This window comes from Oncorhynchus tshawytscha, linkage group LG03 (assembly GCF_018296145.1).
Source record: "Oncorhynchus tshawytscha isolate Ot180627B linkage group LG03, Otsh_v2.0, whole genome shotgun sequence".
In the NCBI taxonomy this organism is placed as follows: domain Eukaryota; kingdom Metazoa; phylum Chordata; class Actinopteri; order Salmoniformes; family Salmonidae; genus Oncorhynchus; species Oncorhynchus tshawytscha.
In genome coordinates, this window is record NC_056431.1 from 32,273,438 (window position 1) to 32,288,564 (window position 15,127).

The window sequence follows — 15,127 nt, forward strand, 5'->3', positions numbered from 1 at the left end:
AATGGAAGGTTGGAGATTGGCCGAAAACAGCTGAGAGCTGAAGAATCTAAATCACTTATCTTCAGAAGCGGTTTCAACATAGCAGTTTTTAGTGCAGGGGGGGGAAGTGCCTGTGAACAGGGAGTGATTAACAATAGCATGCACGTCTTCAGACATGCAATTTAAAACTGTTTTGAAGGTGTTGGGGATAGAATGGAGAAGGCAGGTAGAAGTTCTATCACTTTCCTGAGCATGTCTGTGTCAACCAGGGAAAATAAATCCAGTGCCATTGTGTGGTAGGCTAGGGCACATATCAAACTTCTTATCAGGTCTTGCTTGACTGATAGCAAACATTAGGCTGGGTATCTTATCTCTGAAATATGCCGCAAACTCATCACATTTAGATGTGGTAGAAAGTTCACATAGGTTAGCAAGGAGTAGGATTTATCAAGCCATCAATGGTCAAGAAGAGCACTCGTAAATTATTTACGTATGTCCCCATTACCAGTAAAACATAATCAAAACCTATTTCTTTCACTTACTTACTGTGCTATTTTGTTGTTCGGTTGTTCAGTCATTTCATTCTCAACCAGTATTTCTATGGAACAATGTTTGGGTCTTTGTGTGTCAAAAAATATACTATTTAAGACTATTTGACGTGTCAAATAACACTATTTGACGTGTCAAATAAGCTTGTTGACAAATCAGGACCTGAATATGACTGCACGTCACGTAATTTAATGCGCTCATAAATGTTATATTTAGTTATTACACATTGATTACACTATCACTTGTATTTCAAATGTCACAATGATTCATCGATACATCTAATATGATGCTGGTAAAGTTGTCTCGTGCACCTACAGTGCTTGTCATAAAAAAAGATAGCTAGCTCATGGATGCAAACGACGTTCTTTGCATCACTGTCAATTACATACTTTTATTTTGGAGGCAAATCGCAAATTCCACTATTGTGCCTAATCCTTATTGTGCCTAGCGTCACAACACATAACCCGGTCAGGTCGAGCTTCACTAGCCAGATGAAGCTACCTGGCTGCTTATAACGTTAGCTTTGGGCAACAGGGTTAAGTAGCTGGCTAGCTATTTATTTTCATGAACGGAGGTTCAATTTCAATAGGCGAACAACAAGTGGCAACCAAGCTAATACTTACTCAAATCAAATTGTATTAGTCACATGCGCCGAATACAACAGGTGTAGACCTTACAGTGAAATGCTTACTTACGAGCCCCTAACCGACAGTGCAGTTTCAAAAACTATGGATAAGAATAAGAGAAAAAAAGTAACAAGTAATTAGGAGCAGTAAAAAATTATATATACGGGGGGTGCTGGTACAGAGTCAATGTGCAGGGGCACCGATTAGTTGAGGTAGTATGTACATGTAGGTCGAGTTAATTGGCGTGACAATGTATGGATGACAACAGAAAGTGGCAGTGGTGTGGAGAGGGGTGCAATTTGAATAGTCTGGGTAGCCATTTGACGAGGTATTCAGGAGTCTTATGGCTTGGGGGTAGAAGCTATTTAGAAGCCTCTTGGACCTAGACTTGGCGCTTCGGTACCGCTTACCATGTGGTAGCAGAGAGAACAGTCTATGACGAGGGTGGCTAGAGTCTTTGACAATTTTTAGGGCCTTCCTCTGACACTGCCTGGTATAGAGGTCCTGGATGGCAGGAAGCTTGGCCCCAGTGATGTACTGGGCCGTAAGCACTACCCTCTGTAGTGCATTGCGGTCGGAGGCCGAGCAGTTGCCATACAAGGCAGTGATGCAACCTGTCAGGATGCTCTCAATGGTGCAGCTGTAGAACATTTTGAGGATCTGAGGACCCATGCCAAATCTTTTCAGTCTCCTGAGGGGGAATAGGTTTTGTCATGCCCGCTTCACGACTGTCATGGTGTACTTGGACCATGTTAATTTGTTGGTGATGTGGACACCAAGGAACTTGAAGCTCTCAACCTGCTTCACTGCAGCCCCGTCGATGAGAATGGGGGCGTGCTCGGTCCTCTTCTTCCTGTAGTCCACAATCATCTCATTTGTCTTGGACACGTTGAGGGAAAGGTCATTGTCCTGGCACCACACGGCCAGGTCTCTGACCATCTCCCTATAGGCTGTCTCGTTGTTGTCGGTGATCAGGCTGTGATCTTTGTTGTGTCATTGGCAAATTTAATGATGGTGTTGGAGTCGTGCAGTCATGAGTGAACAGGGACTACAGGAGGGGGCTGAGAACGCACCCCTGAGGGGCCCCTGTCTTGAGGATCAGTGTGGCGGATGTGTTGTTACCTACCCTTATCACCTGGGGTGGCCCATCAGAAAGTCCAGGATACAGTTGCAGAGGGAGGTGTTTAGTCCCAGGGTCCTTAGCTTATTGATGAGCTTTGTGGGAACTACGGTGTTGATGCTGAGCTGTAGTCAATGAATAGCATTCTCATATAAGTGTTTCTTTTGTCCAGGTGGGAAAGGGCAGTGTGGAGTGCAGTAGAGACTGCATCATCTGTGTATCTGTTGGGGCAGTATGCAAATTGGAGTGGGTCTAGGGTTTCTGGGATGATGGTGTTGATGTGAGACATGACCAGCCTTTCAAAGTACTTTATGGCTACAGACGTGAGTTCTACGGGTCGGTAGTCATTTAGGCAGGTTACCTTAGTGTTCTTGGGCACAGGCACTATGGTGGTCTGTTTAAAACATGTTGGTATTACAGACTCGGACAGGGAGAGGTTGAAAATGTCAGTGAAGACTCTTGCTAGTTGGTCAGTGCATGCTCGCAGTATATGTCCTGGTAATCCGTCTGGCCCTGCGGCCTTGTGAATGTTGACCTGCCTAAAGGTCTTACCCACATCGGCTGCGGAGAGCATGATCACGCATTCTTCCAGTACAGCTGGTGCTCTCATGCATGTTTCAGTGTTATTTGCCTTGAAGTGAGCATAGAAGTAGTTTAGGTCATCTGGTATGCTCGTGTCACTGGGCAGCTCTCGGCTGTGCTTCCCATTGCAGTCTGTAATGGTTTGCAGGCCCTTCGTCAGAGTCGGTGTAGTACGACTGTAGTCGGCGTCAGAGTCGGTGTAGGATTCCTAAATCATTGCTAAGAATAATGAAAATGACTGCAGTTTCTACTGGTCATTGTTTTCAGGCTGGTTGTATTGGTGCAAGCTAGGTACCAAGTTAAAGCTAGCTACCCCAGAAGTTTCGGTTGAACAAATTATGCTTTGTTACCAATGCAGTATTGTAAACACATCGCTCGTGGTGGGTGTTTTCAGACTTTTTTGTACAGCTTGCTACTGTATCTTCTTTGATACGCAAAGACCCAAACCGCGTTCAATAGTTGGGCATGTTATGAAGCTAATAGCAGTGAAGCTATTACTGTGTAACTCAGGTAGGACAACATCCGGAAAATAGTGCACTTGGTAGTGTGTACCAGTGCTCGGCCAGTCGGCGACAGCCAACATCAACCACGACAGAGAATGGTTGATTGTCAAGGGCAACAAATTCCATTATCTTGGCTTTAATGGATTTCACCTTTGAGTTGTGAAATTTTCTTACTCTTTCAAATGACTGCCCGACTTGTTGACTGCTCGATCCACACAGCAGACATTGTGGGCTAGGTTAGGAATTCTGTGTTGCCCGTGTAGCGCAAAATTTTTGCGTGGCATCATTACGTCATAGGTGTGCACGTCAGCTTAGACATCGGTTTTGCACATTGGCGTTAAACTAGACATCGGGCCGATGCCAGCATTTTTAGCTAATATCGTTCGATTCCGATATATTCACCGCTATATCACGCATCCCTAGTTTCTTATTTGTAACGTAATTTTTTTTGCTATTAGTAGGTTAACGGACTAGATTTGTCAAGTAATCCACCCAACCCTGCTTTATTAATCCTGTCAACATTGTAGAAACTACACTGACATTTTTTACTTCACACGTAAAGTGTTGGTCCCCTGTTTCATCAGCTGAAATAAAAGATCCCAGAGATTTTCCATACGCACAAAAAGCGTATTACTCTCAAATGTTGTGCACAAATGTGTTTACATCCCTGTTAGTGAGCATTTAGTCACTCTAAAATGTGCAGTTGACACACAACGCCATGCCACAGATGTCTTAAGTTAAGGGAGCGTGCAATTGGAATGCTGACTGCAGTAATGTCCACCAGAGCTCTTGCCAGAGAATGGAATGTTCATTTCCTACAATAAGCCACCTCCAACGTCGTTGAATAGAAATTGTCAGTACGTCCAACCGATCTCAAAGCCACAGACCAAGAGTAACCATGCCAGCCCATGCCACCTCCAAATTAGAATTCTTCACCTGCAGGATCGTCTGAGACCAGACAAACAAAGAACTTATGCACAAACTTTCAGAAAATGTCTCAAAGCTTGTTGTCCTAACCAGGGTCTTGACCTGACTGCAGTTGGGTGTTGTAACCAACTTCAGTGGGCAAATGCTCACCTTCAACGGCCACTGGAGAAGTGTGCTCTTCACAGATAAAGCACAGGTTCAACTGTACCGGGCAGATGGCAGACAGTGTGTATGGCATTGTGTGGGCAAACGGTTTGCTGATGTCAACGTTGTAAACAGAGTGCCCCGTGGTGGCGGTGGGGTTATGATATGGGCAGGCATAAGCTAAGGACAACGAACACAATTGCATTTTATCAATATCAATTTGAATGCACAGAGATACAGTGATGAGATCCTGAGGCCCGTTGTTGTGCCATTCATCTACTGCCATTACCTCATGTTTCAGCATGATAATGCAATGTCCCCATGTCGCAAGGATCTGTACACAATTTCTTGAAGCTGAAAATGTCCCAGTTCTTCCCTGGCCTGTATAATCACCAGGCATGTTATGCTCTGGATCAACATGTACGACAGCATGTTCCAGTTCCAGGCAATATCCAGCAATTTCGCAGTCACTGAAGAGGAGTGGGACAACATTCCTCAGGTCACAATAAACAGCATGATCAACTCTATGGGAAAGAGTTGTTTTGCACTGCATGAGGCAAATGGTAACACCAGATACTGACTGGTGTTCTGATCGACACCCCTACTTTTTTTAAGGAGTCTGTGACCAACTGATGCATACCTGTATTCCCAGTCATGTCAAATCCGGAGAATAGGGTCTGAACTGAACTAAAATGTACTGAACTAAAATGTATTAAAATAGTTTTCCCACTTATCTACACACAATACCCCCATAATGACAAAGCAAAAACAGGGATTTTTTGCTAATTTATTACAAATTTTAAAAAACGAAATATCACATTCAGACCCTTTACTCAGTACTTTGTTGAAGAACCTTTGGCAGCGATTACAGCCACGAGTCTTCTTGGGTATGACGCTACAAGCATGGCACACGTATTTGAGGAGTTTCTCTTATTCCTCTCTGCAGATCCTCTCAAGCTCTGTCAGGTTGTATGAGGTGCATTGCTGTACACCTATTTTCAGGTCTCTCCAGAGATGTTCGATCGGGTTCAAGTCCGGGCTACTCAAGGACATTCAGAATCTTGTCCTGAAGCCACTCCTTCATTGTCTTGGTTGTGTGCTTTGGGTCATTGTCCTTTTGGAATGGGATGGTGCCAGGTTTCCTCCAGACGTGACACTTGGCATTCAGGCCAAAGAGCTCACTCTGGGTTTCATCGGACCAGAGAATCTTGTTTCTCATGATCTGAGAGTCTTTAGGTGCCTTTTGGCAAACTCCAAGGGGGTGTTATGTGCCTCTTACTGAGGAGTGGCTTCCGTCTGGCCACTCTACCATAAAGGCTTGATTGGTGGAGTGCTGCAGAGATGGTTGTCCTTCTGGAAGTTTCTCCCATCTCCACAGAGGAACTGGAGCTCTGTCAGAGTGACCATCGGCTTCTTGGTCACCTCCCTGACCAAGGCCCTTCTACCCTGATTGCTCAGTTTGGCCAGGCGGCCAGCTCTAGGAAGAGTCTTGGTGCTTCCACAATTCTTCCATTTAAGAATGATGGAGGCCACTGTGTTTTTGGGGACCTTCAATGCTGCAGACATTTTTTGGTACCCTTCCCCAGATCTGTGCCTTGATACAATCCTATCTCGTGCTCTATGGACAACTCCTTTGACCTCATGGCTTGGTTTTTGCTCTTAAACAGGTGCGTGCCTTTCCAAATCATGTTCAATCAATTGAATTTAACACAGGAGGACTCCAAACAAGTTGTAGAAACATTGAGGATGATCAATGGAAACAGGATGCACTCAATTTTGAGTCTCATAGCAAAGGGTCTGAATACTTATGTAAATAATGTATTTCTTTTTTCAAACATTTCTAAAAAACTGTTTTTTTTGCTTTGTCTTTATGGGGTATTGTGTGTAGATTGCCCTTGGACATTTATTCATTTAATCCATTTTAGAATAAGGCTGTAATGTAACAAAATGTGGAAAAGGGGTCTGAATACTTTCCGAAGAAACTGTAGTAGACCTATAGGCGGGATTAAACGAGTTCCCCAGCCGTTCTGCGCACAATAAAATAAATAATTATGTTTCAATTTCTATAGCTAGAAATGTTACAAAGACTGATTATTAATTTAAACGACCAAATGTTGGCCTTTAACCATCGAACAGAAATAGGACCGCACTATGGTAAATTGACTTATTTTATTGCCACATAAACAATTCGGGGATGAGCCCTTGGCAGTCAATGTCACAACGACAACACCACACAGATGGGCATAATTATAAATTCACAGTCAGTATTGGCCCAATCAAGAGATCCCAGCAGAGGGAGCTGTGGGGGAAACATGAAAATCAAATAAAGATATATCAACACACAATACATGACGTCATTACCTAAAAGCTTGGCCTATTTATAACCTACTACAAAAAAAAACTATAAAAATAACATTCCTCATTAAGGCCTGTTGGGGCAAGAGTGCCCAAGCAGTCTATCCATTATGTCTTTCTTTGTAGAAGTAATTTATCCCTATCACCTCCTCTACATGGCGCCTTCACCAACTCAATGCCCATATTACGTAAGGAACTTAGTTCATGATTATGGCTTTTGAAATGCCTGGCAACAGGTGATTTTTCATCACGGTTGCAAATTACGCTCTTATGCTCACATATCCTAAATTCACATTTGGTCTTACCCACATAATAAAAGTTACAAAAACACCTAAGGAGATATACAACATATTTTGTGTTACATGTTATTCTACCTCGGACGTTTATCCTCCCACCCAAATGGGAATTATTAGGAGAGTTCCCTCTGATCATGGCATAACAAATCTATAAAAATATGTCATCGATATATCTCAAAACCACTTTGATAAACTTAGAATAGGGATTACTATAGTTTACAAAGTCCAACTCAAATTTCCGCGTAAACAAATTAGCATAATTAGGTGTAACTGTCTTCAAACTTAATTCTTAGTCAATATTTCATTAGTCAAGCTCAGCAGTAAGTCAGTGGGGGGAACCAGTTGTTCTTTGATTCAAATATTGTTTCATTGCATCTAAACCCTCTTGATGAGGAATATTCACATAAATTGCTAGAGACATCCATAATGCACAAGTCATTTGAGTCCATTGAACAAGTCTCTAATTTCTTCAAAAAGTCTAGTCTCCATGAAGTAAGAGGGTGCTGTCCTATTTCTGTTCTTTGGATTACTATATATAAGGATCCAGCACCCAATAACTGTAGGCTATATATACACAATATTCTGTCCATATGAATGAATGCAGCGCATGTTTCCTGTGACTTGTTCAACCGCATGCAGCTCAGATAATTTTTTATAGACAAAGAACCCACTGGGCACAGACATAGTTTCAACCAGAGGCTGGTGGGAGAAGCTATCCATTGATTCCATTCCAGACATTAAAATGAGCCTGTACCCCTATAGCTCCTCCCAACAGCCTCCTTTGATTTCAACATCTAATTTTGATTTACTTTTGGTTGAGTTGTCAACTAATGTGAATTCAACATGAAATCAACAAAACATTTCAGCATGTCATTGGATTTAGGTTAAAAGTTGGGTGAAAAAATGATTCCTTTACGTTGATGACTTTCAAATCCAATCAGTTTTCTATGTTATTTCAACATTTTTTTATTTATTGCTGGAATAACAAGGAAACCATGTTGATTTAACCAGTTTTGCACAGTGGGAGGAGATAAAGGTGTGAAATAATATTAACATGGCCTACTTAATCCCAATAACGTGAGTCTTCAAGAGTTTCTCAGTGAGCCAGCCATTCCCCCAACCAATCACATGTGGACGGAAGGGTCACCAACAAAGGAGTTTGCTTCTGTTGCAGCCTTCACTGTAAAATATAAAGTGTTGTGGTGGTGCTTTGATCGGAAACCTACCTCCCAATTTAGGCAAAATGCCACTTTACAAAACAGTCTGCCATGATTGCCGAGTAGCCACACGGCTTTATGCAGTAAGTCTTAATTTAAAATGTTGTTATGGGGACATTAAACTTTTTTTATAACCTGTGCTATAAAAGCCTGGCAGACCCTGAAAGGGGAAACTGCCTATTAAGCTATAAGGTCCAGGCCCCGGCTACCTAATTGACAAGCTCTAGGTGACTTTCATCACTTGTCGATTTCATAGCGGCAGTCAATGTTTCCTCCAGGATGCTGTTGCATCTTTGACATGAGGGTGTTTGTGACAAAGAGCAGTCGGCCCTGGCGCCAAATCCAAGGCTACAGCTCAAGGTCTCTCCATAAAACAAATACACACATCCTACTGGTTGAATAAACATTGCTTCCAAGTCATTTCAACCAAAAAATTAAATGTGATGATGTTGAATTAACATGGAAAACTGATTGGATTTGCAAAAGGTCACCAAGGTGAGGGAATTGTTTCATTTTTTCCAACCAACTTTTAACCTAAATCCAATGACATGGTGAATTCTGTATACTTTTCAATGAATTCATGTTAGTTTACAACTCAACCAAATGTAAATTAAAACTACACGTTGAACGTCTGTGCCCAGTGGGATTCCGCTTCCTTTTCCGGCCGCATCTTTACACTGCTAAAACACAGAAAGTCTGCATGGACCAAGTACACATCCACTGAGAATGTGTTTTTCATGAAGTTTCGGGTTTATATCTAGTATAAAAATATGTCTAAGATAATCATATCTGTGGACACACAACACTTAAAATATAAATATATATAAATATATATATATATATATATATTTTTTTTTATATATATTTTTTTTATACAGACTAAGCAACAGGGTATTTTTCCTTTAGATTTGAATTGATCTCTTTTAGTCCTCATTTGGATGAATCTTCCAAGAGTCTAAAAAAATACAATTTACAATACAATCACATTTCAAACAGCATGAAAATCACAAATGAGTTTAGCCTAGTTGTCTTCTTCTGGTGGCCCTAATTACTGACACTAAGCACATATCCTTAAAACAATACAGGTATAAAACACTATCACTGTACACCTCACACACACTCCAACAGTAGATTGGCGTGACAGTCACCTTTACGCTGCAGATTAGCACTGTTGCACCTCTGGAAATGAATCTGCCTTGAAGTAGAGCCACCTCGCACCATGTTTCCCAATGACCAATACGGACAGATTACTAGAACTACAAACCACACTGCCACCTTTGTAATTGACTTTTAAACAGTTTGAAGTTCCTCATTAAGTCCAACCAAAGGAATTAAGTGCAGATGTGACAGGTCGAGACTCAACAATTGTGTACAATTGCCCTTACAATTGACCTTACAGCCCTCGACTATGACTCAGTTCCATTACACAAAAGAGTCATTGGACAAAGACGTCTTCTGTAGAGTGGAGTCTTGTTAAGAGCCCATATGCTCGGTCTGAACATTAACACTTGTGGTATGGTTTTGGAACCATAAGGAACTTCTCTTTCATATCAGTGAGAAATAATTTTCTAAAAACAAAGTTTAAATTGATACACTTTTATAGGGTTAGTGTTCACACACAGTCACATATCCATGTTACAGTGTGTGTTTACAGAAGACAGCTGGTCACTATCTAGCATGCTCCGAAAATCTGTGTGTAATGGAAGAAGGCCGCCAGAAACGCGTTTTCACTGAAAAACACCGTCGGCTGCAACTGTGATAAAGTCGGTTAAATTAGTGTACAGTAAGTGCATATTTTACATTTGTGAAATTATTTTGATGTGATATGAAAGTAAAGCGCTTTACGTTTTAGTCTGGCTTTCCTGGAAGTCTTGTGATGTTGCACCTCTGGGTTGAGAAACTCTGTGTCCTTAGGGGTCCTGATCTAAGGCCCTGCATCTCCGATCTGGAGGCATCACTACAGACCCTGGTTCGATTCCAGGATGTATTACAACCGGCTGTGACTGGGAGTCCCATAGGGCGGCGCACAATTGACCCTGCGTCATTTGGCCGGAGTAGGCCGTCATTGTAAATAAGAATTTGTTCTTAAACTGACTTGCATAGTTAAATAAAAGGTTAAATAAAAATAATTTAAATAAATCTAAAACCGTATCACAATTCAGAATCGAAATCCCGTTATGCCAATGTTAAGAACTCATATCACCAAAGCACTGTATCAGGTGAAGTATGTGTTTAAGAATGATCTGTTCTGAGAAGCGAAAATATTTGCACGCCCTATGGTTAACCCTGTCTGACAAAACACATCCTATAGGATCTACACCACACTTTTCAAACTCATTCCAGGAGGACCGAAAGTCGGCGCGTTTTCGCTCCTCACTTGTACTTGATGAATTAAGGTCACAAATTAGTAAGGAACTGGCCACACCTGATTGTCGTGGACTTAAATGAAAAACCTACAGACAAAGAGTGAGTTTAACACCCCTGGTCAAGTTGTCAATAACCTAGCTTGAAGAGAAACACAGCACATGCGACTCCAAATGCATCTAGTTACTGTATCGAACCAGTTCACAATAAAATGGGGCTAAAGATATAGCGTGAAGTGATCTATTTACATTATTATAAATAATGACAACGCTGCATACATGTGCAAATTGAAACTACAGTATCTACTACGTGTGGCACGGACATGAAACATTGTAACAAGACGTAGGTGATCAATCAACTCGAATGGTAATTATAATGAAAGTATAATGTGAATGAACTACTTGTGAATGTCACTTTTGTTGACTAACTCTGATAGCTGAAAGTAGCTATAACTAGCTAATGCTGGTAAAAATAAACGAAAGCTGTATTTTTACGACATGCCAGTCGACACAATATCTCAGTTTTGGTTTACTGAAGCTCGTAGTAATTTGCAGTCACACAAAGCCTCGTTCACAACAGCATTGATTGTTGAATGTCTAACTTACTGTGGGACAGCTCGTCTGATAGCTCGAATTATGGACTGCGCCATTTTGTTTCAACGTTTTCTATAGGTACAACGGGATTGGCTTCTGGTGTATTTCTCTTGAGCAAACGAAGAGCTCTGATTGGCCTTTGAGCCAGCTAAGAGGCAGATTCCTCGTGGCATATGTCAAATACAGATGGTTAGTTCGTTTTGCATGGCCCGGTGCCACGGGCGGGTGAAGATTTTATTTAAGGACCAATGGAAATACACAGTCTGCGAACTCGGATCACCGGGCCATGCAAAGCTAACTCCATTTACAGAGGGTTTGATGGAGTAGTAACAAGTACAACTATTTAAGAGAATATCGAATCAGCTATGACTGTAGATATCACCGATGTGAAATGGCTAGTTTAGTGAACCGTGGTGCTCGTTAACAGCGTTTCAATCGGTGACGTCACCCACCCTGAGACCTTGAACTAGTGGAGTCGTGGATTTTGTGGAGCGATGGGTGACGATGCTTCGTGGGTGTCAGTTTTCGGTGTGTGCAGAGGATCCCTGGTTCGAGCCCGGTTCGGGGCGAGGAACGGACTGTTACATAGACATAGAATATTAACTACGCAAATCACCTGACATCATAATTAACGAGTCATTATTTTTATTATTTGTAGATTAGTCAGTCACAATTTAGCCGTGTTACAACACGGTTTTGTTGCTCTCAGCCAGTGAAATTATATTTTCAAAAATATGTATTTATATATATATCTATATCTCGTTCCAGGTGTCATTGGTCTGTTTTGAGTGGTTAGGCTGAAACAACCAACTGTAGACGAATGTTAGGGGAGGTGTATCTGCAACAGGAAGTCTTGCCAAACAGGCCAGGGTTTGATAGGTCAATGAGAGAAATGAAAACATTCTCATTAGTTGTTAAAGGGGGAATTTCACCCTGGCTCAGCCAGGGCACATAATCATTACTATGCTGAACAAAAATGTATACGCAACAAAGATTTTACTGAGATACAGTTCATGTCAGGTTATCAATTGATTTAAATTCATTAGCATGCTCCGAACACTTGTGTGTAATAGAAGAAGACCGCCAGAAACATGTTGGCATTGAAAAATACTGTCAGCTGCGACTGTGATAAAGACGGTTTTAACAGTGTACAGTAAGTGTATATTTTGCATTTGTGAAATTATTTTGATGTAATGTGAAAGTAAAGTTCTCTATGTTTCTAAAACTGTCTGTTATAAATCTAAGCACAATCTAATACAGATAGTTATCTGTTGGTCACAGATACCTTTAAAAAAAAATAGGTAGTGGCGTGCATCAGAAAACCTGTCACTCTCTGGGGTGATCACCATTTGCCTCATGCAGCGCCACACATCTTCTTCGCATAGAGTTGTTTAGGCTGTTGATTGTGGTCTGTGGAATGTTGTCCCTATCCTCTTCGATGGCTGTGCGAAGTTGTTGGATATTAGAGGGAATTTGAACACGCTGTTGTACATGTAGATCCAGAGCATCCCAAACCTGCTCATTGGGTGACATGTTTGGTGAGTAATGCAGTCCATGGAAGAACTGGGACATTTTCAGCTTCCAGGAATTGTGTACAGATCCTTGTGACATGGGGCAGTGCATTATCATACTGAAACATGAGATGATGGCAGCAGATGAATGGCATGACACTTTTTTTTTTTTTTCACCATTTTTTAATGAATTTTTGATAATTGATCAGATGGGCATGTGCAGGTAGAGATACTGGTGTGCAAAAGAGCAGAAAAGTAAATAAATAAAAACAGTATGGGGCTGAGGTAGGTAAATTGGGTGGGCTATTTACCGATGGACTGTGTACAGCTGTAGCTATCGGTTAGCTGTTCAGATAGCAGATGTTTAATGTTGGTGAGGGAGATAAAAGTCTCCAACTTCAGCGATTTTTGCAATTCGTTCCAGTCACAGGCAGCAGAGAACTGGAAAGAAAGGCGGCCAAATGAGGTGTTGGCTTTAGGGATGATCAGTGAGATACACCTGCTGGAGCGCGTGCTACGGGTGGGTGTTGCCATCGTGACCAGTGAACTGAGATAAGGTGGAGCTTTACCTAGCATGGACTTGTAGATGACAATGGGCCTCAGGATCTTGTCACAGTATCTCTATACATTCAAATTGCCATTGTTAAAATGCAATTGTGTTCATTGTCCGTAGCTTACCGCCTCCATGGGGCAATCTGTTCACAACGTTGACATCAGCAAACCACTCGCCCACACAATGCCATACATTTGGTCTGCGGTTGTGAGGCCGGTTGGACATACTGCCAAATTCTCTAAAATGACGTTGGAGGTGGCTTATGGTAGAGAAATGAACATTCATTCTCTGGCAACAACTCTGGTGGACATTCCTGCAGTCAGCATACCAATTGCGCACTCCCTCAAAACTTAATATCTGTGGCATTGTGACAGAACTGTACATTTTAGAGTGGTATTTCATTGTCCCCACCACAAGGTGCACCTGTTTAATGATCATGTTGTTTAATCAGCTTCTTGATACGCCACACCTGTCAGGTGGACGAACAATCTTGGCAAAGGAGAAATTATCAACAAGTGATGTAAGAATTATTTTTTTTTACAAAATGTGAGAATGTTGTGCATTTTCAACAATTCTGGGATCTTTTATTTCAGCTCATTAAACATGGGACCAACACTTTACATGTTGAATTTATATTTTTGAAACAACATATTTTTATCATAAACATCACAATTATCCAAAGTCCGGCATTCATAGCGAATGCTGATGCCACTCGCTAGGTACCACCGACTTGAATAATGGTGTTGCTTACTTCAAATGTCCAAATTCTCTAGGCAATTTTTGTTTTTAAACGCTAGTTTTTTTTGAGTGTTCTGTGCTAATTCAACCTACCAGAGATTTACCCCGATTCTGCCAGTGGCTTGCAGCTATCAAGAATAATGTGTTGCCCAAATATTATCAGAGGGATTTTCAGGTTGAACTGATGGCGAATCCGGTTCGACGATAGCAGAGAAGTGATGTGAAAGTTTTTGGGGGTTTTTGGAAGATTCCCAATTAGAGGTAAGCTAATGTTACCTAGCTTGCTAGCCTAGGTGGGTAAATTAGCTAGCTAACGTTACAGTCCTGTATTGAACTCTGAAAGCCATCAGCTAAATAAAATTGCTATCTTTTGGTATACACACTCAATCAATTTTGCCTATTCCATGGTAGTCATTGCTAGATTGGTAGCTACCTTCAGCAGATTAAACATGTTTGTTTGTTTGTTCATTCTATCTTTGACTGACATTAGCTAATGTAAGCTAGCTAATGTTACCAAATAAAGAGCATCTCAATTTTGTAGCCATCTTTTCCACCCTTGTCTGGAAAACATTGTTACTTAAAATATAGTTGTCTATATAGCTAACTCACTCTCTGTTTGTGGGTTGGTAGCAATGGTGAATGTGTATAAATCGTCTATGGTTGGTTAGTTAGTTCTCAGCCAGTCTCAGCTAGCTGCCAATTTAGTGACGCTAGTTAGCTAACAGCAAGCTAACAATATTGAAATGTCCATGTTAGGTATGCTTAGATAGCCAGTCTAATAGAGATCAATACAATTAGTGGGGTGGTTCAATTGTGTATTGTTGGGTGTTTTGTTGTAGGTGTTAAGATAATCTGATCCCACCAACATGCACTTCCAACCCCTGGCTCTGCACAAAGTGAAGGTGGCCAAAATATTTACAAGCTGATGGCTAAAATAACTCAATTTACTGTAAGCATGGTATAAACATGAATTGGGTAGTGTTTGTATGGTTTGTGTTATGGGGTTACAGGTGGTTAGAGGTCACCTGAGGACCACAGAGTACCTTCCAGACCATGTAATCAATTTAGTC

The 15,127-nt window shown here is 41.4% G+C and overlaps 1 protein-coding gene across 1 annotated transcript in view; it reads right to left on the reverse strand.

The window, feature by feature from the left end:
• clybl (citrate lyase beta like) overlaps nt 1–11,404 on the reverse strand; it is a 213,777-nt gene extending 202,373 nt beyond the window's left edge. The window contains exon 1 of the mRNA XM_024402713.2: nt 11,268–11,404. Within this exon, the coding sequence (XP_024258481.1) occupies nt 11,268–11,311 (44 nt within the window). The 5' untranslated portion in view covers nt 11,312–11,404. The remainder of the gene's footprint in view (nt 1–11,267) is intronic.
• Nucleotides 11,405–15,127: the final 3,723 nt, after the last annotated feature.